The sequence below is a fragment of the Cryptomeria japonica genome, chromosome 10 (assembly GCF_030272615.1).
Source record: "Cryptomeria japonica chromosome 10, Sugi_1.0, whole genome shotgun sequence".
In the NCBI taxonomy this organism is placed as follows: Eukaryota; Viridiplantae; Streptophyta; class Pinopsida; order Cupressales; family Cupressaceae; genus Cryptomeria; species Cryptomeria japonica.
Genome location: NC_081414.1, coordinates 565,426,225 through 565,451,725, shown reverse-complemented (window position 1 = coordinate 565,451,725; position 25,501 = coordinate 565,426,225). Strand labels below are relative to the sequence as shown.

The 25,501-nt window shown below is 36.3% G+C and overlaps 2 protein-coding genes across 7 annotated transcripts in view; one reads left to right on the top strand and one right to left on the bottom strand.

The window, feature by feature from the left end:
- Nucleotides 1-25,501, top strand: part of LOC131060727 (phenylacetaldehyde reductase) — a 207,445-nt gene that overhangs the window by 176,932 nt on the left and 5,012 nt on the right. The window lies entirely within an intron of this gene.
- Nucleotides 1,854-24,995, bottom strand: LOC131859526 (uncharacterized). 5 transcript variants are annotated; one of them, XR_009359208.1, is made up of 3 exons: nucleotides 24,623-24,995; nucleotides 12,974-13,070; nucleotides 1,854-2,090 (listed from the first exon to the last, which is right to left on the bottom strand). XR_009359208.1 is itself a non-coding variant. In XM_059213397.1 (2 exons), the coding sequence occupies exons 1-2, from the start codon at nucleotides 22,019-22,021 to the stop codon at nucleotides 13,024-13,026; spliced, it is 342 nt and encodes a 113-aa protein (XP_059069380.1). In that variant the 5' UTR covers nucleotides 22,022-24,602; the 3' UTR covers nucleotides 12,825-13,023. The 5 variants fall into 5 exon arrangements, 1 of the variants encoding a protein (XP_059069380.1); XR_009359209.1 differs by lacking the exons at nucleotides 1,854-2,090; nucleotides 24,623-24,995 and adding exons at nucleotides 21,727-22,535; nucleotides 22,734-24,602 and having other exon boundaries at nucleotides 12,825-13,070; XR_009359210.1 differs by lacking the exons at nucleotides 1,854-2,090; nucleotides 24,623-24,995 and adding exons at nucleotides 21,727-22,526; nucleotides 22,734-24,602 and having other exon boundaries at nucleotides 12,825-13,070.

Below are 25,501 nucleotides of genomic sequence, written 5' to 3'. Positions count from 1 at the left end.
ACAAACCCTAATTAGGGTTTTCATTGTAAAATCTTGGCCATTCATTGTAAATGAGCTCTCTATAAAAGCTCAAGCTCTTCATTTTGTAAAGGTGGATAGTGAGCTAATAGTGAATAGAGAAATAGATTGTTAGTAAGTTAGAATAGCAATTAGAGTAGATTAAGAGAGGGAAGAATTGTTGGTATGACTTGTAAATGAGATACTCTTTTCATTGAAGTTATGGTGAAATTTGTTATTTCAACAAGTCTCATGGTTCTACTTCTCAATTTCTTTTCATGTTGATTAGATTGAATGGAAGAAGTTGTTGAATGTATTCATGTGGAATCCGCTTAGTCCATACCACTAGCCTCTTACCGATTGTGAGTGTGCCTTGTGTGGTCAATTGGAATGATATAAGCTTAACTTCGAATCATTCTACACTCATTGTTTATGCAGTATCTTGAATGGTGATCAATGTTTGGCGGTAATAGTTCGAACATCTTTGAAACGTCCTTAGAAGATTGCACTAAGCTTGTGTCGAATTGTTCAAGTTGATGGTGAGACCTAGCATGGTAGGATTCCACCTATTCATTTATCTATCTTCTTACATTCTAGGGCCTAGCGTAGATTTCTCAAGCCCTATCTCTTTTGCTCTTTTTTTATCTTCCAATTGAGTAGATAGGACCTAAGTTCCATCAAATCAAACATTTAGGCATTCGAATGTAAGACCCTTTGTGATTCCAATATAATCACATCAAACCAACTAAGCTTATCCACACGTAGTGACCCTACATTCATGAACCTTGGAGTCTTCTCGATTGATCCTTAAGCTAATCTTCAACATCCGAGAGATTTTGTTCAAGAGAGGATAAGATACTTTGGTATTTTATTCTGTGTTCGCATGTGCATAAAAAACACATCAACAGGTTGCTCTTAGAATCAACAAATATTGTCATTTCAGACCTGCAACTAAATCCAATAACTATTCTTAAAGAGGATATTGTGTTGTTGCATCCATTTCTCATATCAGACAGTTAGTCCCAAGGAAGCGGCCATTAAAGTCATTGTAACAGCTCCTATATGATATTTTGTGATCATAATTTATATTTGAACCAAGAAGCTATTAAACAGGTATGTCTTTTATATGTTGTATGTTCAAATCGTTGAGTTGATAAGGTTTACAATTGCCTATTGCAGTCTGATTTTCATATCAGACCTGAACTATTTGGTAATCTGACTCATATAAGTAGTAAATAAAGTTCATTTGAAGTTGGGTTATCATTATTATTGTTAGCAAAGAAGTGGTATATATTTATTGTATGTTGGTTTATACATATGCATTGAAAAGCTCTCAAAATACATCCTACAATCACACAAACCTCAATACATCAGTTACAGTTCAGAGTACAGAGGGTTTATGTGTCATATGTTTGACAAAATTCCAAGAGAACAATTCTGAGATTTTAGGACAGAACTGGACTAGGACATTACAAACTGCAAGACTAAACTATTAAGATGATCTATAGATCATTGACTCAGAGATACACCAGAACAAACTCTACGTTGATCATTGATATAGAAGTTTATTTATACAAGCAAATAAAAAACTGAATTATTAAATACTAATAATTGACACCTAATCAATCATAACTATTGGTTTATAAACAATTAATAACAATGGTTATTGTTACTTATTTTTCACCTCTAGTTAAAAAATATTTTGAGATATGCTTGTTTTTTACAAAATGGAACAAGTACATATTACTTCTGCTATTTTGCATTCCAACTACACTAGAAAAAATGAACTAAAGATTACATTTTAATACTTCTAGTTTGTAACAGCAAAAGAGAGGGATATCTCATCAAAAAAGGGAAGTATTTTTATTGATATTCAAACATGCATCCCACACAAAGAGCCGTGAGACTAGCTGCATGCATCAGCTGCAGGAAGGAAATAAATAGACATGTATACATGAGTACAAAAATAAAGAGAGCATCTTGAGAATGGAACCAGTCATTGCCTGAATGACTGGAACGGTTGGAGTAGCCTTGATGTTGTGGCTGATTACATTCCTAACATGTATACTAACGCATGCATGTATATATATCCCCTACATGCATCAGGTGCATATAGTCAGCATCACAAAAGATCTCAGGAAAAACAAATATCATATCAAAAGAAATCAAATGCATCTTATTTCTAACTTGTTTGCTTCATGTGTAGGAACAAGAAAAGGTAGCTTGTTGGTCGTAAACTTCACAAATGAGTGGGGATAAATGAGGCTCCCACAAGGGTTGAGCCCAGCTCATATGAAACACAATACCAAGGTCTCATACAATCAAGTTATATCAAAGCTGATGACAGAGAAAGAGCAACAAAACGCAATATGCGATCACATGATCAGCCAATAAGCATGAATGAAGGTTGCCCTTTCTAAAGAGAATGGACAGGTTCGTGTTATGCATAATAATGAGATATACAGTGCTTTGGGGCTGTCCATAAAGGGCCTAAGAGGGCATTCAATATTGCAGTTTCAAAAGACTAATAGCGGTTATGCAACCCTTGAGACAGCAAGCGGTCATATGCAGCTCCAAAATAAGGATGACATTATACCTTTGTTGCAACATGAAATCATAATTCCATATATGAAAAGAGCAAAGAGTATTCACCAAACTTATACATATTATAGGCAAATTTGAAGTATTAGGAGGCATACAGAAGAAAATTTGCAGATTTGTAACAGTCGTATGCAGCTACAGCGACATGACGACTGTTTAATATAGCCACTGAAGGTTTTTTAATAGCATTAAGGATGATTACAGCAGGTGACAATAATAAGAGTCAGTTCTTTGCGGAAGAGGGGTGCATAGTCAAATGCTTTCATCACAACTCCAAATTACAGAGCAATCCTTGTATCAGACATGTAGTCATATGAATGATTTTAAAACTTCCAATACAGTCACAGCAGTCATCAAGATTATTTGGCAATAAGAAGAGCAGCTAGGGTACAAATTTCTGAGTCATTTTCCAATTCACTGTCATTATATGTTACAAACTTGGACTCAATACATAAAAGGACAGAGATAGCAGCCCATGCTAGGAAATAAAACATTTGCAGCCAATGTAGGATCAGCATTACAAAATGGAGGAGTGCATCATACGGAATAGGCAGTTTTGAGGTTATCAACAACAATAATGCCGCAACAATATCTGCTATAAAAAATAACTAGGATTTCCAAGGATAAGGGCATGTGTATGGCACAGATTTTACAAGATCCAAGGTAAGCAGATAGCAAAAATGAGAGGTTTCAAAAGAATGTCACGCAACTACATCTTTTTTGCAATCAGCTGTTAGTAGTTCAGAATAAGACAGATTTCCAGTAAAGTTTACGAAGTGGAAAATGACTTGAGTGGAATTCCTTTTATACCGATGCATTATGTTCTCACATATCGAGAATACATTTTGTCAACTTCCAACAGATGATTTGTCTAATTCAAGGTCAGCTATCAATTTTATTGTGCAAACAACAATGTAAAGAATCTGATAAGCTAGAAGATGGGTTTTATTTGTGAACGTGGAAGGGGAAAATGCCAAAGAAAAGAAATCAACATTTTTACCCACGTTTACTGCTATATGCCAGAGAAAATCAAAATGTCAAATTCAAGATATATGCCCCTGAAGCAACCATTAATGGCAAAGGTCTGCATAATAGTTTCATAAAATAGCAGCATGGCGTCCAAAAACAAATCAACGGAAAAACCATGCCCAGTTTTCAGAAAATGCATCTTTTAGCGCACAGCATAGTACAGTTTTAGAAGAGCAAAAGAAGGGTTTACAGATTTTTTACTTTTTCAGTCCTCAAAAAATCAAATTGCTATGTAAGAAACCTCTCCTAAAGCAGCCATTAATGGCGGAAATACACAGCAGTATGCAATGAAAAACCCACGACCTGCAGAACATGTACAATAGCAAATATGCATCCATGTAAAGGCAGCAAATTTGCCACCAAAGAGCAGTAGAATTTCACGTTTTTTTCTTAAATAAGCTAGATGCTAGTGAAAGTCGAAAGTGAAATGCCTCAAATACACACCTGGAAAAATCTAAATCATTTCCAAAATTCAAACCCTCATGTGGAGAAAGATTTCATAGAAGTGCCTAGCATACGGAAAGGTGTCGAAGTTTGCCTAGTATCGTCAGCATTCGTCCAAGAACTTTCGAATTTTTCAAAATAACTCTCATGGCAGTGCCCAAATATGCACCTGGCAGTATGCAAATCGTTTCCAGAATTTCCGAAACCCTCACGGCAACCCCAGAATGTGCCCAGAATCATCCAAAGTTGCAGTTACAGGCCTCCAATCCCTCATTTCGGCCATTTCACGCTACAGCAGAAGAAGATGGAAATATGGATAAAAGCGAAGTGAGTTTTAGGGTTATATTTTCCCTAATATATGTCGATAAAAAATAAAGAGCTTTATGCCTTTGTTTTTTTTTTCCTTATTTCTCTTCTCTCTTTTTTCTCATGAAATGCCTAAGGGGGTCTCTTAAAATGTTTTATGTCCCCTTCCCTATTTTATTAAGTATTATAGTTTGAGCTCTTAGTAATGTAATATCTTTTTATAAAGATTTAGGCATGGTAAATAAAATTGGCAAATAATCTTCATCAAATAATTTTAAATTTATTACTTAAATAAATATTTGTTATATTTCATTTTGATATTTAAAGGCTATCAAATTTAATAAATATAGTAAGGAAAGTATTTATTTAAAGTGAATAATGTAAAACACTCTAATAAATATTTTTTTTTATTACATTTATTGATTTAATAAATAGAAATAATAATATTACTTATTAAAGTGATTTACATTATTTAATCACTTTAAATAAATAACATTATTATCTTTATTTTATTAAATCTTGACTTTAAATATTAAAAGGGAAATTAAACAAATATTCAATTAAGTAATAATTTTTAAAATCACTTTATAAGATTATTTTTCATGTTTATTTGATAAAGTCAAAGGGGAGATATTTTTTACATTAATGAAGGCTTGCAGGCCTGTCAGTGATATTTTGGGGCCATTTATAGTGCTTTTAAGAGCTTTTATGGTTGCAGTATGGGTTGGCTTGACTTTTGGCCCAAGATTCTCCCTTTCAGACCTATTTCAGGTCTTTTGAAGGTGGGTTTTTGCTTCTGCTCGCCCAAGAGGAGGTGGAATATATTATTCATTATCTGCTTTTTGGAAAGCATATATACTACCTTCCTTCTTCTTTGTAGGGGGTTCTTCATTCATCTTTTGGCAAACTGTGATTTCTGAGTTTTTTCTGCAAGAGGAAATGTTTTTGTAACACTTTTTCAGGAGTAAGAGAGCATTGTAACAACTTTGAACAATAATAAGTAGTCCATGTCTTCCCATATTCTTTTGTCATTATGAGTACTTGGTGTTTATGTAGGTTTTTGTGATATCCTTGTCCTTTAAACTGTATTTTCATGTAGGTACCTTATGCAGAAGCATAATTATTTGCAGGTTATAAGTTGAGTGAAATAATAGTCTTAGGTTGTGAGAAGTGTTTTTCTTTTCTAAGGACTATGATTTTAGCCTTCTTATAAATTATTTATGCAAGGGTTATGATCTACTAGGTTGTGTGGGTGAGTATTATTGCTGTCATATTGTTTGTTGTTTGTTGTTTTCTTTCTCAAGACACTCAGTTTGGTGCATCACCTATTAGGAAGTAGGTTCATTTTTCATGTTTCTCTTCTCTTTTCTCAAAAAATCGTTAGGATAGTCAGAATTAGGTGATAACCAATTAAGAAACAACTTTCTCTGGAATTTCACTCCAAGTATTAGGCAACCCACAGGCCTAGGACAGTTCCCATGTGTCACAAGCCTGCTGAGTTAAGAGCTTAGCAAATAGGGGTGCAAGCTCAAGTGATAATAGTTTTTGGCACGCCCGGTGGGATTAAGAGTGTAATTTTCAGTCTTTACCAAATGTTTTATGTTGTTGTTCTGGTGTGCAGCAGTAATTTTCAATTTTTAGAGGCATCTTTACATCATATCTGATGACTCTGAGCTCTGGTTTAGTAAAACTAGTATATTTTGCGTATGAGAAGAATACAAACCAGAAGTAGTTCCTCAACCTTTGAATATTTGTAGTTATCCCCACCAAGGAGAAGAGGGATAGTAGCTGAGAAACACAAGGAAAATCGTGTTTATTCCAGGAGAGCCAAGTCTACTCCCCCTACTGTTGGGACTCATACTGTGCTACCTAGAAACCCAGTAATCATGATTCCAGCAGGCAAAAATCAGCCATTCGTGACATTTAATCAAGGCAGCCCACTTAATTTAACTCAACATGATCCCATTCCTGTTGCTGCTTTGAAGAGTTTGCCATACTTTAATGGTGAAGATCAGACTACTCCAACGGAGCACATAAAAGATGTGGCGAATCTATGTGCTCTCCACCATGTGACAGAGGAAAATGTGGCAATCAGACTGTTAGCAGCTTCTCTCAAAGAGAAGGCTTTGCAGTGGTTCAAAAGCCTAGCAGTTAACTCCATTGACACTTGAGATCGTTTGGGGGAAGAGTTGTGCAAGTTCTTTGAGGACAAATCAAACCATTTGTCGCTAATGGAGCAGCTGTCTACAATAAAGAGAGCTCCTCATGAAGTCATGTCAGATTTCAGCCACCGTTTTCAGAAAACTTGGGATAGAATCCCACAAACGGTAAGACCTACTGCTGACCACGCTTTCTTGTATTACTTAAGAGCTTTGAATAGTGATATCTTAGTAATGGTGCAATCGATGGGAGGCACTTCTTTACCCTAGGCCTATGCTATAGCTATTAGAGCTGAGAACAACCTTATACAGGCTGGTAAAATCACCCCAAGACCTGCTCTACCAATTTTTCCTACTATTCAGCCACCAATAGCAATGCAAATACTTCCTTTAGCTGTTATCCCAGCTGTACCAGCATTACCAGCACCAAGTTCTCAGTTTGTTAGACAAGAGAGCAACTTTCCAGCACAGTCCAATGATTTACAAGAAATTAAAGGACTGCTGCAGACATTTGGTAGCGAGATTGTGAATCTGAAAAGACAGCAAAACCAAAATTATAAGCCAAATACAGCCCCTTATCAGGCCCCTTTCCAGTGAAACAGGCCTCAATACCAGCAAAATCCTCAAGGCCAAAGACCATTCATGAATCAAAGGCCATTTCAGCCTTATAATCCAAATGTTGTGAGTGTCTCGAAAGAGTTGGTTCCTACGTAGAACAATTTGTTGCATGAACCTGAATGGTGTTTTCCATGCAATCTACCTCATGACCAGGCCACATGTTCTAATTGTCTTATTAACCAAGCTCTTATGCTACAAAATGCATCTGATGTTCAACAAGTTTCAATGGATGATACAGCAGAACAGAATGCATCCATACACTTGGATATGCAGGGAGAAATATCTCTTCTTAGCTTTCAGAGGGAAGAATTTTGTGGAATGAACAACCCACAAGCACCAAATCAATTACATAATGTTGTTGCAATGTACACGAGGTAAAAAAGGAGAGTTGTAGATGATGGACAACAAACAAATAGTAGTATTTCTCAGCAGAAGCACATTCCAAACGCCCACCAAGGGGCTGCTAGCTCATCTAATGGACAAAAAACCCCATTTTTAGCAGCAAATCAATCTGCTGAAAGTACAAAACAGCTAAAAGATTCAGTGCAGCCGGTGCCTGTAAAGGAAAAAGGTGTTGTTGTTCAAAAAATTCAGAACAAAGTAAGTGTACCTGTCTTTAATATCATTGATCATATGAAAAAGGCTAACGTTACTTTGTCCATGTGGGATTCATTGGCTATCCCTGGTCAAAAGAGTCTCCTACAATCAGCCTTGTCAGATGTCAGTTCGACACACGAGCCCAACAATGAACAATCTAGAGTGATGCTTACCAATGTTTCGAAAACAGGTATTGAACAGCCGGAAAAGAAGTCAAGCCATCTCCTTTTTATGTTTCTCTAATCATTGGTAAACACTTAGTCCACAATTACATGATAGACTCAGGAGCTAGTAGCTCCGTAATGCCCAAACAAATAGCTGACAAGCTAGGAGTTGTGTATGAACCTCTTGAACAAGGAGTAGTCCAATTAGATGGTACTGTTGTTAAAACAGTCGGTGTCATAAAAAATATGAGTTTGACATTACATGCATGCCCAGGTTTTGCCATTCCGCAAGAGGTTTATGTCATTGACTTACCTCCTTACTTTGCTATATGTCTGTCACGGGATTTCACTGCTAAGATTGGTAGGTATTTATCTTCAGATTGGTCCCACATGTTTTTTGGGACCAAGTATGGCACTAAGGTCACTATTAAGTCAGAGGCAATAACAAATGACCATATAGAACCTTATGTACCCCCTGCCATAAATGCTAACTTGTCTATTCTTGACAAAGAAGAGTGTCCTATGGCGAAAGAATTTGATACACGGGTCGATGGTATTCCTGACATGATATTGGACGAGTGGGCTGCTGAAAACAATCAAGATTTAGTAAACAAACAACTGCAGGAGCTTGGTTTTGGTGTTTACTTGATGCACGAACCTAATACCTTCCTTCCCAACTTGGTGAAAGTTGAGGTCCAACAATCAAATCAAATTGATGATGAGGTTTGGAGGTTTTTTTTTATGGTTCTAGGAGTTCAAATGGATCAGGAGGAGGTTGCATGCTTATATCTCCTCAAGGGGAAAAATATTATTCTTCTTTCAGGTTTTCATTCAGCTGTACTAACAATACAGCAGTGTATGAATCGCTGGTTCATGGCCTATTATGGGCAAGGAAGAAGAAAATCAGATGTCTCCAAGTGTTTGGAGATAGCGAACTCATTGTGAATCAGGTACGAGGCATTCATGTCACGAAAAATGATGCTTTGAAATGCTATAAACATAGGGTATGGGAGTTTATAGAAGAATTCTGTGCTTTCAATTTGTTGTCTATTCCGAGGAGTAGGAATAAGAATGCTGATAGACTTGCTACCATAGGAGCACAATATGATATCCCGGATAGCATGAGTAGTGACACCAAGCAGCAGTATGTGAAGGCTGTTGTTAGACCTTCAATCCCAGACAATAATGTTTTTTGGCAGGTCTTTGACAATGATCAGCAAATTGTAAACTTTATAAGGGAAGAGGCTGAGTTTTCATGCAAAAATCAAGATAGATTCCAACAGCAATACGAAGATCAGGTCATACAACTGAAAAGTAATAAGTTACCCAAGGGATTGGTCACCTTGAAATCCATCTTCAATTCCGACGACCAAGTCAAGAAAGAAAGGTCCAACATTCAGATTGATCAGGACCACTATGAGGAGGTTGAGATTTCAAGAGGTAAGCTTCTTAAACTTGGCAAATTTCATATCAAAGGAAAAGAGGAAGCTTTTATATCCCTCTGACAAGAATTTAATGATATATTTGCTTGGCAATATTCTGATTTGAGGGGGTTTGACCCCAAGCTTGCACAGCACACAATAGAATTCGAGCCTAATTCCAAACCAGTAAGACAAAAACAGAGACCATTAAATCCCAAATTAGAGCCCCTGATGAAAAAGGAATTAAACAAGCTAATTGAGAGTGCTATAGTTTTTCCCATCAAGCATACTTCATGGGTTTCAAACTTAGTTCCCATAAGAAAGAAAAATGGTGAAATCAGGCTCTGTGTAGATTTTAGAGACCTTAATCGAGCCTCACTGAAAGACCATTATCCTCTACCTTCTATGGAGCAGATTCTGCAAGTAGTTTCAGGTTCTGAAATGTTTTCTCTACTGGATGGTTTTTCTGGTTATAACCAGATTTTAGTCAAAGAAGAGGACCAATATAAGACAGCTTCTACTACCAAATGGGGTACCATGGCTTATAGGAAGATACCTTTTGGGTTATCTAATGCAGGGGCAACTTTCCAGCGAGCCATAAATATGGCGTTTCAAGGCTTGATGTATAAAATAGTACTGGTTTATTTAGATGATATCACAGTTTTCTCAAAGGAAGCAAAGGATCATCTAAGCCATTTGAGGCTAATCTTCGAGAGGTGCAGGGAATTTGGGGTGTCACTTAATCCCAAAAAGTGTGTATTGGTTGTCTATGAGGGCAGATTGCTTGGTTACGTGATCTCCAAACACGGTATTACTATTGATCTTGAGAGGATAAGTGCCATTCTGGCCCTTCCTTTACCAGCACACAAAAAAGGTCTACATAGTTTCATAGGAAGGATTAATTTTGTCAGAAGATTTATCCCTGATATTGCAGATTTGTTGAATCCTCTAATTGCTATGTTGAGGAAGAATATGTCTTATAGCTGGACCAAGGAAGGCAAGAGAAGTTTTGAGTTGATTAAAGAAGCATTGGTTGCTGCTCCTACACTTCTAAATCCTAATTTTTCTAAGGATTTCACTTTGTACGCGTATGGTAATGTTGATTCTATTTCAGCTATGTTGGTACAGCAAAACGATGAAGGCTCGGAACAGCCTTTAGCCTTCTTCAGCCAAGCATTGAAATATTACGAGCTAAGGTACACTTTTGTAGAAAAACATGTACTTGTTGTTATCAGGAGTTTGAAGAAGTTCAAACACATGTTGTCTAACAATAGCATTAATCTAATGGTTGCTCAACCGAGCGTAAAGGAGTTTCTGTTGAGCAAAGATCTCAATGACGAGGGTTGGTTGGGTAACCAAGGTAATGGAATATGACGTCAAGATTCAGGTTACCAAGCTGGTTAGAGGCAAAGGTTTGTGCGAACAGCTTGCTGATGGCGTTTCTAGCACACCAAAGCATGAACAAGAGGCTGTTCTAATATTGCAAGATGACGAGCAGGCAGATTTTTTAGTACCTACTGCTGATTGGGTACAGGAAATGGTTCATTTTCTGCAAACTAGTGAGTGTCCTAAGGTTTTGGACAGAGCTAAAAGAAGGTATTTCAGACTGCAGTCCATACCTTATGCACTTCTTAATGGCGTCTTGTTCCGTAAAGATTTTAATGGTGTATTGCTGAGATGCATTGGGCCTGACCAAGCAACTAATGTGTTGCATGATTTTCATGAGGGATCAGCTGGAGGCCATTTTTCACCAAGAGCAACAGCTCTTAAAGTGATGAAAGGTGGCTATTATTGGCCCACATTATTTAGAGATGCGCATGTATGGGTTAGAAAGTGCAAAGAATGCGCCTTGTTTGCTGGCAAAGAGAGATTGGCAGCTTTACCTTTGCAGCCAATCCAGATTGAACAGCCCTTCATGAAGTGGAGTTTGGACTTTATTGGGGTGATAAACCCTTCATCCAGTGCTGGCCATAAGTGGGTACTTACAGCCACGAACTATTTCACCAAATGGACCGAGGCAGTGGCACTCAAGGAGACAAATGAGATTGCTGTTCTAAATTTTTATGAAGATCTGGTTGCCAGATTTGGGGTTCCTAAGTCCATCATTTCAGACAATGTCCTCGCTTTTGTTGGTCTTAAAATCTCTGATTGGGTTGTCAAGAAAGGAATCTACCTAAATACATCCTCCAACTACTATCCGCAAGGCAATGGCCAAGCAGAATCAACCAATAAAAAATTGATCAGGATCATAAAGAAGACCATGGAAGGTAACCAACGGATTTGGCATATTTAATTGAGGTCAGCTTTATGGGCTGATAGGATCACCCCAAAAAGGTCCACAGGAGAGTCACCTTTTATGCTGGTGTATGGTAAGGAAGTAAGGCTTCCTATCTCATTTGAGCTTCAAGCACTTGACTTGGCAAATCAGCTGGACACACTAGAGGAAGGCCCTCTAATAATGAGATTAGCTCAGTTATTTGAGCTAGAAGGGACTAGGAATTATGCTATGAACAAGATAGAGCAGCATCAGGCTCAAATGAAGAGATCTTTTGACAAAAGAGCATCTCCAAGAAATTTCCAGGAAGGAGACATAGTGCTAAAATGGGACACCCTCAAAAGCAAGCCTGAAAAGCATTCCAAATTCGATGCATTTTGGAGCGGGCCTTACATTATTTCTGAATGTAAACAGCACAACACTTTCCAGCTTTCCAAGTTGGACGACAATATGGAGCCAATCTCAGTCAACCGGATTCACCTCAAGCATTGCTTTTGAGGTATGATCAACAGCTTGTATATAGAAGAGTAGGTTTTTGGTGCTAAATAAGTGTTGTTGTACAATAGATTAGTTGTTGTTTTGTTTTCCCTAAGCGCTTTGTGCGCAGTTAGTTGTTAGTTGTTTTTGTTTTTGCAGTGGTAAACTACAGTAGGGTGCTACGGTTTCGTAAAGTAGGCACCCATCATATGAAGGAGTGAATCAAAGAATCACTATCACATAATGCATGTCTGTCTCACAAAACATTAACACTCTCAACAGTTTTCTAGGGGTTTTACGAGAGGTGTTTTGCTGCTGCCCTGTCCTAATCTATCAATTACACATGTAGGATTCATGAGAGTAAGGTGTCAAGCTCACTGCCATAAATCATACGCCTATACTCAATAGGTTAGGACAAGTTTGGAAGGAAATTTTTTTGTAGTGTTGTGAATGTGTTTTTCGGTTTTCAATAGTTTTCAGTGACTCTGTGCCCAATGAATAGTTTAAGGCAGCTAGTCAAGATGTTCAGCAGGCAAACATATAGCAGATGTCGCCAAAAATGTTACCTATTTTTCACCTCTAGTTGAAAAATATTTTCAGATACGCTTCTTTTTACAAAATAGAATAAGTACATATTACTTCTACTATTTTGCATTCCAACTGCACTACAAAAAATGAACTAAAGATTACATTTTAATACTTCTAGTTTGTAACAGCAAAAGAGAGGGACATCTCATAAAAAAAGGGAAGTATTTTTATTGATATTCAAGCATGCGTCCCACACAAAGAGCCATGAGACTAGCTACATGCATCAGGTGTAGGAAGGAAATACATAGACATGTATACATGAGTACAAAAATAAAGAGAGCATGTTGAGAATGGAACCAATCATTGACTGAATGACTGGAACGGTTGGACTAGCCTTGATGTTGCCTTCATCTTGCTGCTTCGTCCTTGTCTGCATCTGCCTTCCTTCCATTATCTGCAAAAGGGTTAAATATGCAATGAGTTAGAACATTTCGTTCTAAGCAATGGCTAATTGCATTCCTAACATGTATACTAACGCATGCATGTATATATAATCCCTACATGCATCAGGTGCATATAGTCAGCATCACAGAAGATCTCAGGAAAAGCAAATATCATATCAGAAGAAATCAAATGCATCTTATTTCTAACTTGTTTGCTTCATGTGTAGGAATAGGAAAAGGTAGCTTGCTGGTCGTAAACTTCACAAATGAGTGGGGGTAAATGAGGCTCCCACAAGGGTTGAGCCCAGCTCATATGAAACACAATACCAAGGTCTCATACAATCAAGTTATTTCAGAGCTGATGACAAAGAAAGAGCAACAAAACGCAAGTATGTGATCACATGATTAGCCAATAAGCATGAATGAAGGCTGCCCTTTCTAAAGAGTGTGGATAGGTTCGGGTTATGCATAATAATGAGATATATAGTGCTTTGGGGCTGTCCATAAAGGGCCTAAGAGGGAATTCAATATTGTAGTTTCAAAAGACTAATAGCGGTTATGCAACCCTTGAGACAGCAAGCGGTCATATGCAGCTCCAAAATAAGGATGACATTATACCTTTGTTCCAACATGAAATCATAATTCCATATATGAAAAGAGCAAAGAGTATTCACCAGACTTATACATATTATAGACAAATTTGAAGTATTAGGAGGCATACAGAAGAAAATTTGCAGATTTGTAGCAGTCGTATGCAGCTACAGCGACATGACGACTGTTTAATATAGCCACTGAAGGTTTTTTAATAGCATTAAGGATGATTACAGCAGGTGACAATAATAAGAGTCAGTTCTTTGCGGAAGAGGGGTGCATAGTCAAATGCTTTCATCACAACTCCAAATTAAAGAGCAATCCTTGTATCAAGCATGCAGTCATATGAATGATTTTAAAACTTCCAATACAGTCACAACAGTCATCAAGATTATTTGGCAATAAGAAGAGCAACTAGGGTACAAATTTCTGAGTCATTTTCCAATTCACTGTCATTATATGTTACAAACTTGGACTCAATACATAAAAGGACAGAGATAGCATCCCATGCTAGGAAATAAAACATTTGTAGCCAATGTAGGGTCAGCATTACAAAATGGAGGAGTGCATCATACGGAATAGGCAGTTTTGAGGTTATCAATAACAATAATGCCGCAACAATATCTGCTATAAAAAATAACTAGGATTTATAAGGATAAGGGCATGTGTATGGCACAGATTTTACAAGATCCGAGGTAAGCAGATAGCAAAAATGAGAGGTTTCAAAAGAATGTCACGCAACTACATCTTTTTTGCAATCAGCTGTTAGTAGTTCAGAATAAGACAGATTTCCAGTAAAGTTTACGAAGTGGAAAATGACTTGAGTGGAATTCCTTTTATACCGATGCATTATGTTCTCACATATCGAGAATACATTTTGTCAACTTCCAACAGATGATTTGTCGAATTCAAGGTCAGCTATCAATTTTATTGTGCAAACAACAGTGTAAAGAATCTGATAAGCTAGAAGATGGGTTTTATTTGTGAACGTGGAAGGGGAAAATGCCAAAGAAAAGAAATCAACATTTTTACCCATGTTTACTGCTATATGCTAGAGAAAATCGAAATGTCAAATTCAAGATATATGCCCCTGAAGCAGCCATTAATGGCGGAGGTCTGCAGAATAGTTTCATAAAATAGCAGCATGGCGTCCAACAACAAATCAACGGAAAAACCATGCCCAGTTTTCAGAAAATGCATCTTTTAGCGCACAGCATAGTACAATTTTAGAAGAGCAAAAGAAGGGTTTACAACTTTTTTACTTTTTCAGTCCTCAAAAAATCAAATTGCTATGTAAGAAACCTCTCCTAAAGCAGCCATTAATGGCGGAAATACACAGCAGCATACAATGAAAAACCCACGACCTGCGGAATGTGTGCAATAGCAAATATGCATCCATGTAAAGGCAGCAAATTTGCCACCAAAGAGCAGTAGAATTTCACGTTTTTTTCTTAAATAAGCTGGATGCTAGTGAAAATCGAAAGTGAAATGCCTCAAATATGCACCTGGAAAAATCTAAATCATTTCCAAAATTCGAACCCTCATGTGGAGAAAGATTTCATAGAAGTGCCTAGCATACGGAAAGGTGTCGAAGTTTGCCTAGTATCATCAACATTCCTCCCAGAACTTTCGAATTTTTGCAGAATAACTCTCATGGCAACACCCAAATATGCACCTGACAGTATGCAAATCGTTTCCAGAATTTCCGAAACCCTCACGGCAACCCCAAAATATGCCCAGAATCATCCAAAGTTGCAATTACAAACCTCCAAACCCTCATTTCGGCCATTTCACGCTATAGCAGAAGAAGATGGAAATATGGATAAAAGCGAAGTGGGTTTTAGGGTTATATTTTCCCTAATATATGTCGATAAAAAATAAAGAGTTTTGTGCCTTTTTTTTTTTTTTCCTTACTTCTCTTCTCTCTTTTATCTCGTGAAATGCCTAAGGGGGTCTCTTAAAATGTTTTATGTCCCCTTCCCTATTTTATTAAGTATTATAGTTTGAGCTCTTAGTAATGTAATATCTTTTTATAAAGATTTAGGCATGGTAAATAAAATTGGCAAATAATCTTCATCAAAGAATTTTAAATTTATTACTTAAATAAATATTTGTTGTATTTCATTTTTATATTTAAAGGCGCTATCAAATTTAATAAATATAGTAAAGAAAATATTTATTTAAAGTGAATAATGTAAAACACTTTAATAAATATATTTTCTTATTACATTTATTGATTTAATAAATAGAAATAATAATATTACTTATTAAAGTGATTTACATTATTTAATCACTTTAAATAAATAACATTATTATCTTTATTTTATTAAATCTTGACTTTAAATATTAAAAGGGAAATTAAACAAATATTCAATTAAGTAATCATTTTTAAAATCACTTTATAAGATTATTTTTCATATTTATTTGATAAAGTCAAAGGGGAGATATTTTTTACATTAATGAAGGCTTGCAAGCCTGTCAGTGATATTTTGGGGCCATTTATAGTGCTTTTAAGAGCTTTTATGGTTGCAGTATGGGTTGGCTTGACTTTTGGCCCAGGTTTTCTCCCTTTTAGACTTGTTTCAGGTCCTTTGAATGTGGGTTTTTGTTTCTACTCGCCCAAGAGGAGGTGGAATATATTATTCATTATCTACTTTTTGGAAAGCATATATACTACCTTCCTTCTTCTTTGTAGGGGGTTCTTCTTCATTCATCTTTTGGCAGACTGTAATTTCTGAGTTCTTTCTGCAAGAGGGAATGTTTTTGTAACACTTTTTCAGGAGTAAGAGAGCATTGTAACAACTTTGAACAGTAATAAGCAGTCCATGCCTTCCCATATTCTTTTGTCATTATGAGTACTTGGTGTTTATGCAGGTTTTTGTGATATTCTTGTCCTTTAAACTGTATTTTCATGTAGGTACCTTATGCAGAAGCATAATTATTTGCAGGTTATAATTTGTGAGTGAAATAACAGTCTTAGGTTGTGAGAAGTGTTTTTCTCTTCTAAGGACTGTGATTTTAGCCTTCTTATAAATTATTTATGCAAGGGTTATGATCTACTGGGTTGTGTAGCTAAGTATTATTGTTGTCATATTGTTTGTTGTTTGTTGTTTTCTTTCTCAAGACACTCAGTTTGGTGCATCACCTGTTAGGCAGTAGGTTAATTTTTCATGTTTCCCTTCTCTTTTCTCAAAAAATCATTAGGATAGTCAGAATTAGGTGATAACCAGTTAAGAACCAGCTTTCTCTGGAGGTTCACTCCAAGTATTAGGCAACCCACAGGCCTAGGAGAGTTCCCATATGTCACAAGCCTACTGAGTTAAGAGCTTAGCAAATAGGGGTGTAGGCTCAAGTTATAACAGTTATTTAATATTTATTATCTTTCATTCTCCCCCATAATGAACATTGAAAGAAAAAAAAAATGTCCATTATCTCTTTTCTTCCCCATAATGAACATTGGGAAGAACACCAAGTAAACGCGGAAGTGTCTAGAAGCAATCGTGAGCAAGGGGCTCTGTGAAAATATCAGCAAATTGGATATAGTAGAACAATATACAAGCTTAACCAAGCCTTCCTGAACCAACTCACAAATGTAGTTTTGCTGGATGTCATATTTTTATTCGTCCCATTAAGGAACAGGAGATTTTTGCTCATCTGAATAGTACTCTGATTTTCAGAATACAACACTATGTAGCCATCCTATACGTGTTGTAGATCTTGCAACATTATCCTCAACAAACAACTTGACAAGCAGCAGAAGTAGCAGCTTTGTATTTAGCCTTTGTAGTAGAAAGAGTTGCAGTGGGTTGCTTCTTGGATTTCCAAGAAATGACTGCAAAGCCAAAACTAAATGCATAACCAAAAGTAGACTTATGATCATCTATAGAGTGTGCCCAATCAAAATCAATATATCCAGCCAATTTAACCTCCTTGGAGTGTTGAAAAGAAATAACATAATGCATTGTTCCTCTAAGATACTTGAGAATCCTTTTAGCAGCACCCCAATGTGTTTCCTTAGGTTCAAACATGATCCTAGAGAGTGTAATATCCTCTACTAGGAGGCTGCCAATTCCTGTAACTTAATAATAGTTCTGATCTGATCTGATCTGATCGATGTTCATGTCACTGGATGCTTTTGACTCCTTTCCTTTATATCTCTCAATTGTGAGGGAGAGCTCACACCTCTTCACTATGGATGCCCTTTGGCAAGAGACACACCCTTTCACCATTAGCACCCTTTGAATGAGCACAACTCTTCATTACTTCTGCCCTTTGAAAGGGACACAACCTTTCACAATCAGATCTGCACTTCTTATTTAAATCAGATTTGCGCTTTTGGTTCCCAAATTATCCTCTTCTCAAAATGAGGTTCTCTTCTCCCTTTCATATCCCATGTTTGAGGGAGTCACAACTTTTCCTTCCATGTCTTTTAACCATTCATTAACTTAATTAAATTTTAATTATATTTAATTATATTATTTTATATTTTAATTTAAATTTAATTTTTATTCTTTTCTATTTTAATATTATTATTATTTATTATTAAATTCTATTCCGAAGTGGGGACATTACAGAGACCAAACTTACTGCATATGTAATATTTGGTCTAGTAGTGGTCAAATAAATCAAATTGCTAACAAACTGTGTACAGAGAGTGGAATTTACAAAAGGGGAATCATCAGAATTAGACAACACCAACCTCCATAGGCCTGGCCATACCTTTGAAGATCTGAAACATGCTTCTACCAAGAGAAAAATATACCATCTGTATGTTGCCAAACTTCAAGACCAAAAAAGTAATGCATCTATCCTAAATCAATCATTTGATATTCAAGAACCATTGTTGCTCTAAATTTAGGAAACAAAGAGGAATTATTGCTATGTGAGATCATCCACATATAGAAAAACAAGTAGAATATCCTCACTAGAATGTCTAATATAAATATTAGGATCAGACTGACTTTTTACAAAACCTTTTTTGCAGAAGATAAGAATCAATTCTGGAGTACCATGCTCAAGGAGCCTGTTTAGACCATATAAAGTCTTATTCAACTTGTAAACAAAATGTTCCTTGGAAGGAAACTTTAAAACCCTGAGGTTGAGAAACATAAACTTCCTCATCAATATAACCATTCAAGAAAGCACTTTTAACATCCATTTGGTAAACACTCCATCCATTTTGAGCAATTAAAGATAGGACTAATCTAACAGTATCTATCTTGGCTATAGGAGAAAAAGTTTTTGTATAGTCAATAACTTCCTGCTAAGTGTATCCTTTTGCAACTAGTCTAACTTTATATTTATCAATAGTCCCATCAGATTTATCAATTCCAAGAAAAGCTCATCAACTTGATTTTTGATTCTTGAAGAGCCATTTGAGAACTCTTCAAGGAATCCATAGTAGCCTTAAGCTCATAGATAATCTTATCAAATTCATCTTCTTTTCTTCTCAATGCATCAAAATATATCTCACTAAGCTGGAGGAGATGATCTCTGTCCAAAAGTAGGTGTAGGAAATTTGATTTCATCACAATCAAAGCTTCTTTGAGTTACTATAAGTCTGCAAGAGATAGTTTTCCTTCAAGGCCTTTGTGTCTCCCTTGAGCCTTCTAAAAATAATCTGCCATCACCTTATGAGTAACATCAATGTGAGTTAGAGTTGCAATAATCATGTCTTCGTTTAACCTCAATTGACCTTCCAAGTGATGCGACTCTTGAGGTAACATCTTCAAACAAATATTTTGATTTATCTTCATAATCATGCCATTCAAAAACAACTCCCTTCACAACATCTATCCCACAAAAGTCACGTTTTGAAGTTAGGCCAACATCATGCTCAATCAAAGGATTACCACCATAACAGTGAGTAGAATTATTGACCTTATGCTCTTCAACTGCTGATGCACAATCAGATTGTGTGCAATCTGAATTTCTATCTTTCATCTCATATTTATCAATCCAATCTTGAGTGTCCTCAATGCAAGGTTTATGTGATGACTGACAAAGGACTGTTGGTCAAACTCAGAAAATCGGAATCATGTTCATGCCTCTTCAAAGTGTCTCCGTCGTCCTTTCTTACATCTTCTTCCAAGGTAGGTTGCTCCTTCATAAGTACTGGTCTATGAGGTGTGTCCAGCTGAAAGTCACATATTCTCCTAGCTGCCTTAGCTGTCATTAAACTGATCCAAACCTGCACCTCCTTAGTTGTTATGTTTTTTGCCTCCAACCAACTCCATGGTGAAGTATCCATGACAAACCAAACATTATCAAATTGTAGGACCTTTTTGTTGGGCAATTTCTTAGTCTCTACAATCAGCTCTGTAAGACAAAATGCCTCATATGATCTTAACAAGTATTCTTCCAATGTAATCATGTATACGAAACAAGGGACTATCTATAATGTCCCCATTTTAGCAAACATGGATTTTGGATGATTAGCCTATCATTCTAACCATCGTAGGCTAATAATTGTGGATAGAGAGTCTTCTAAGGCAGAGGCTTGGTTAATGGAGGTTCTTGTCTTCTCCAAAATTCAGTATGTTCCAGTTTGGTCTTCGTTTGGCTCAAATTGGACTTCATTTGGGCTCAGTTTCATATACTTACTATTTATAGTAAGTCAAGAGACAATCAAGAGGGACCCTTCCTATTTTTAGTAAGTCAGTGGGTTGGACAGAGGATAAAATGGTCAACTCCCCGGTGCAAACAAAATGAAGAAATATTGATTAATCATGGAGTTATACTTATTTGATTATTAATAAAGCGATAACTTTATTAATAAATTTTATTATGAGACCATTTAATGTTATATTATAAGTTATTATTATTTCATGAAGAAAGGGTCATTTTTTTCATCAAAAGGGGGCCATCTAAGGAGTTAATTATGAATTCCAATCTTAATGAAATATTAAATGTTTTCCCCTTAATGAAATAACATTTAAAACGTTATTATTATGTCTTTTATGGGAAATCGAACCCTAAGAAGAATTATAAATACCTCCTCAATGAAATTAATTGGAGGATATTGAACATTTTCTTCATTTTATGAATTTGGGAGAAGAAGTCAAGGGTTTCTGAGTTTAGTTGGCCATTGGAGAGTGTCAATTTTTCAGTGTTGCAGCCGTTTGAGGTGGTGAAATATCCATTGAATTTGGCATCCAGGAGAGCTTCATATAGAGGTTCTATTTGTGCTAAATTGGAAAAGAAATTCAAAGAATACAAGGGTTTGATGCATATCTATCCGCAGATCAGAATATTAAACAGATTAATCATTTGCATATTAAAATTTGTATGGGCTGCTAGAGTAGTTGCTTATTATTTGAGTTGGCACAAGGGTTCTTCAAGGGTTTTATTTCCACACCAGGCCAAATAAATTCTAATAAAATTCTGAAAACATTGGTAGTGGTCTATGAGGCTGGGTGCTACCTCTTTGAGGGTAAGTTCATTAAGCACAAGGGGATCGAATCAGTACATCCAGGCAGCCTCCATTGCCAGGTTTTTATATCAATCATTACATCTCAATTAGTTTGGCACTTATTCAGCATTTGAAACATTGTAATCTTCAGTCATTCGTAGTTGCATTGGCTTAGTTTTAGTTGCTTCTGTAGAAGAACTTTTTCAATCAAACTTGGCCTTGTATTGAGCTACCAATGTAAGTCAAGAGTCTTGGCATATCTGCATTGTCATGTACTTAGGATTGCATTCATTTGATCGAGTTATAAGTTGCATGCCTCATGTTGTTGTAATGCTCATAATGATAAGTATATAGCTTGCATGCTAAGTGTTTGTGAAAATAACAATTGGCTGTAGGTGCACATTGTACATGTAGAATTTCTTATATATACATTTGAAAAGACCAAAAGAAGTTGCATTTGCATCTACTTATTTGCTCCGACATTGTAGTGTTAATTTGCAAGCATTTGAACATCATTTGAAACCATTTCAAGCAAACAAAAAAAATCAACCTGAAAACAAATGACAGCAAATTAGAGGATTCATGACAAGTGTCTGACGATATTCCTTGAGCCTTAAATCAGCAAATTAAGGGCAGTTTAGCAAGGGATATTACAGCTGTCATACCTTGCATGTAGCTGGAATCTGAAAATTTGGTTGATTCTTTCTTGTCCATATCCTCATAAGGCTGAAGTGAACTTGTGAACATGGCTTCATCCTCATTGGGGCTTCCACATATTTGGCTAGGAGTCCAAACTTCTAGACATGTTGACTGACTTTTGTCTTTTCCCTGATCATTTGTAGGTTGTGAATCCCAAGCAAGCGATTCCTCTTTCTTTTCCATCCTTTCTTCAATAGTAACTTTTGAGTTTTCTTCTTCCTTGAACATATCTTCTTCTAGCTCTTTACTCTTCTCATTCATTTCTATTTCTCCATCCAACTTGTCTCTAAGAAATTACTCTGATTCATCATACTTAGAACCTATGTCTTTTGTAAGCTCTTCAAGCCTTTTAACCTTTCTGTCTCCATAAGCATCACTCCCCCTTGACTAGACACAAATTGACCACCTTTTGATTTTGATTGAGATTTTGACCCAAAATCCATTTCCCCTTTCCTTTTTCTTATGTGGTACCTATCAAAAGATTTGGTGGATTTGACATCCTCAGGTTCACAAGAGTACTGATCAAAAACTCTGATAATCTCCTCTTTCATTGGTATAATGTTTCTTATCAGACTTGGATATTCTTGGAATGTTAGTAGAGTCTTAAACTTTTGATACTTGCTATACCATCCAAAAATTTTAGAAGCCGCAGTTTAATTATCCCTTTCTTCCATTTCTGTAATCAACCTTAGCATCCCACAGGTTGGCAGGATTTTAGCTTTGATACCACTGAAATGACCCCTTTCTTGTGCTCTCAACGTATCCCCTGAATACACTTTTTTCAGAATTGAGGATTATTGTTTGAGTCTCAGGTTTATATGTTTATTATCTATAGATATCTAAGATTTTCTTGGCATAACATAAGATAATATATAATGCACTCAATAGGCAAAGTAAATGTTTGTCAGACCATAACAATTTAGAAACACCAAGAATGAAATAAACTCATAATAGCACATTAATTAACTCTGACCTGATATAGATCGGCTCCAGTGAACTTGCTAGAGAAGTATAGTCAATTTATACTTGGCGTTGGAAGTCACCAAGTAAAGTGGCAATCAATTTACAATAGCAGCCATGAATCAAAATGATAGAGAATTTGTCCAGCTATAGGCTTTAAGGAGTTATTCTCTTCAATGAATTGGTTCTGAACTTTAATCCTTAAAACTCTTGCGCTCAATGCTAGCAACCTCATACCTGTCCAAAACACCCAATGTGCTTCTATCTTCAACAAACACCAAGCTTCATGACATTACTGTCTTTATTCAATATCGTCCCTGTCAGATGCCACACTTGTGCTAAGAAGGAAATCCAACTCGATAAATACCCACGGCCAAATCTATGACTCTCAATATGGTGAGCCAACTTTCCAAATACGCATAGTGTAACAGGCACTAACTAAGAAAATCTTTTTAAAAAAAATACAACTTTTGAAACAAAATAGGAAATAGAAAATTTGCAACTACTTCTTTTTTTTTACATTTTTCCTGATGTATATTCTGATCTTTTACATAACTTTACCATTGAATGGAAGGGGGAAAAGTATCATCAAGGCGCTTTTTCGCCCAACCACAAACTTACTAGTTCCCCGTGCCATATTCCAATTGGATTAGCCTAACCCTTCGCATGGAGGCAACGAGAAGTTGAACTCATGCCATCTAAGACTAGTGTATAATCCTACGCAGCTCCCTAGTCAGTCATACACTATAAACTACACCTAACTAGTATGACCTCTGACTGGGTTGTATAACTAGATTAACGAACTGACTAACGCTCATGTATTGAGCGTCACTTTGGCCAAATGTTTTAATTAGTTGCAATCAAGCCATTTGCGCGAAGTCAATGTTCAACACCCTACTTGACTGCAACTTGGGTTCCCAGATTATAGGTTCTCATCTGAGAATCTTAATTTATAGATGACCATTATGACAAAACACTCGGTGACCGTTTTTCACACATGAATGATACATGGATAAACAAACAGCAACAATTCTCTAATGAGTGGGCTTAGTCTGAACATATTGGCCGGTATTCTTCCTCATTCTGAGGTTAAAGGCCTTGTCGTTTTTAAAAAAATATATATTTTGTTCCTCTTTTGAATTCATTGTCACAAGGTCTGGATGTGTAACTATTACCATAGCATGAAAAGGGTAAGACAGGCCGTTGAGCTGCTAGCTCTCACGTCACATTGAATTTCTGAAACAACATGCAAGAATGAGAAACTGTTGTCACAGAACTATCTAAAAGTTCTTATTGTCTGATTATGCCAATCTGCATTAAACGTGCCACTATAGAGCCACTCTCGCCTATCCAAGCTTTTCCATACTAAGGTAATTTGGCTATCACACCGGAAGGAGTATTCTTTAAATTGATTTGAACAGCTATAGACAGCTGTATTAATTCTCTATATAAATTAATTTCTAGAATAGGGTAACAGTGAAGAGAACGCCACTGTGAATTCACGACTCCTGGGGTATAATTCCCAAATTCAAGTTCGCTCTTCGAACCAGTTCAATGGTTACAGAACTATTGAAATTAAGGTCCTTAATCAAACAATATGAGTTGATATTTATTCATGGAGCTCTGCTCTAAACTGCGGCTACCAAAGAACACAATGCATTACCTTATTTCAATGATGGAGTTTATTTTAACAAAAATAATAAAGAATCTTCTTTATTCCATGCACAGTAAGAAGTAAATTTTTTAGTTCAAACATAGGAAAAGGTAAGCTTATCGAATTCTTGATTAGAATGATATAAACTATATAACTATCTTCTTCTAAATACAGAATTCTTCGTATCACATATAGCAGCTAATGAGACAAGCAAAGAATGTCAGTCTTTCAAAGCTTGAAGACATGACCTGATATATGGTGAAGATTATTTTGATATGGCTACTGTGAAGACTTAATGACACCCCAACTCCTTCCCAATCTTCTACGGTGGAATTTTACAAAAGCACTTCTAACCCCAGCACTCCATCTACCGTCGCATTCAAAGCAAGTTCGGATATTTTTTTATCAGAGCCAAAGTTTCTTTTTCCAAAACGTAGGCAGTTGTAAAAATTTTGCCATGCACCAAAAAGACTATATTCTTCGTAAGAGTTCGTTCCATGCATTTCTTTGGAATTTCAATTCCAATTTGATTGCATCTCAAGCGTATTTGGGAGCATGCCTAGATTCACGCCCAACCACTCCTGTGGTTTCGAATTACAAATGCATTCAACTCAACTTAAGCCCGTTGATAAAATAAGCCAAGCGGTTATTATAATAATATATTCCCTTATAGGGGAGAGGATCTAGAAGTTGCGCACCCTGACTTAAAATCTTATGTGGAAATTTCAAATCACTCCCATTTTTTTAGAGTAGCTTACTTGGCAAGTCCCCCTACTTATAACTAAGGTTTCAGTGTCACATCATCAAGTATGGTGCCACACTAGCATGCTTTTTGCCAAGGTGTCCAAAACAGCCCAAAAAAAAAAGTGAGACCAATAGGCGTGCAAAAGAGGCCCCAATGCATGTGCATCTAATGTGGCATCACATGATTGGTTACTTTTCACAACTAATGGTACATTTTCTAACAATAACAACTTTAAAGTCACAACTATTGGTGCATAAACACAAAAATTGATATTTTATGTTTCAAAAAATAGTTTTTATTTGTACTATTATTGGAACAAAAAGTATCAACAACCCTCACAACAATTCATAAATGCTCAACTATTGGTGCTCTTCCCCTATAT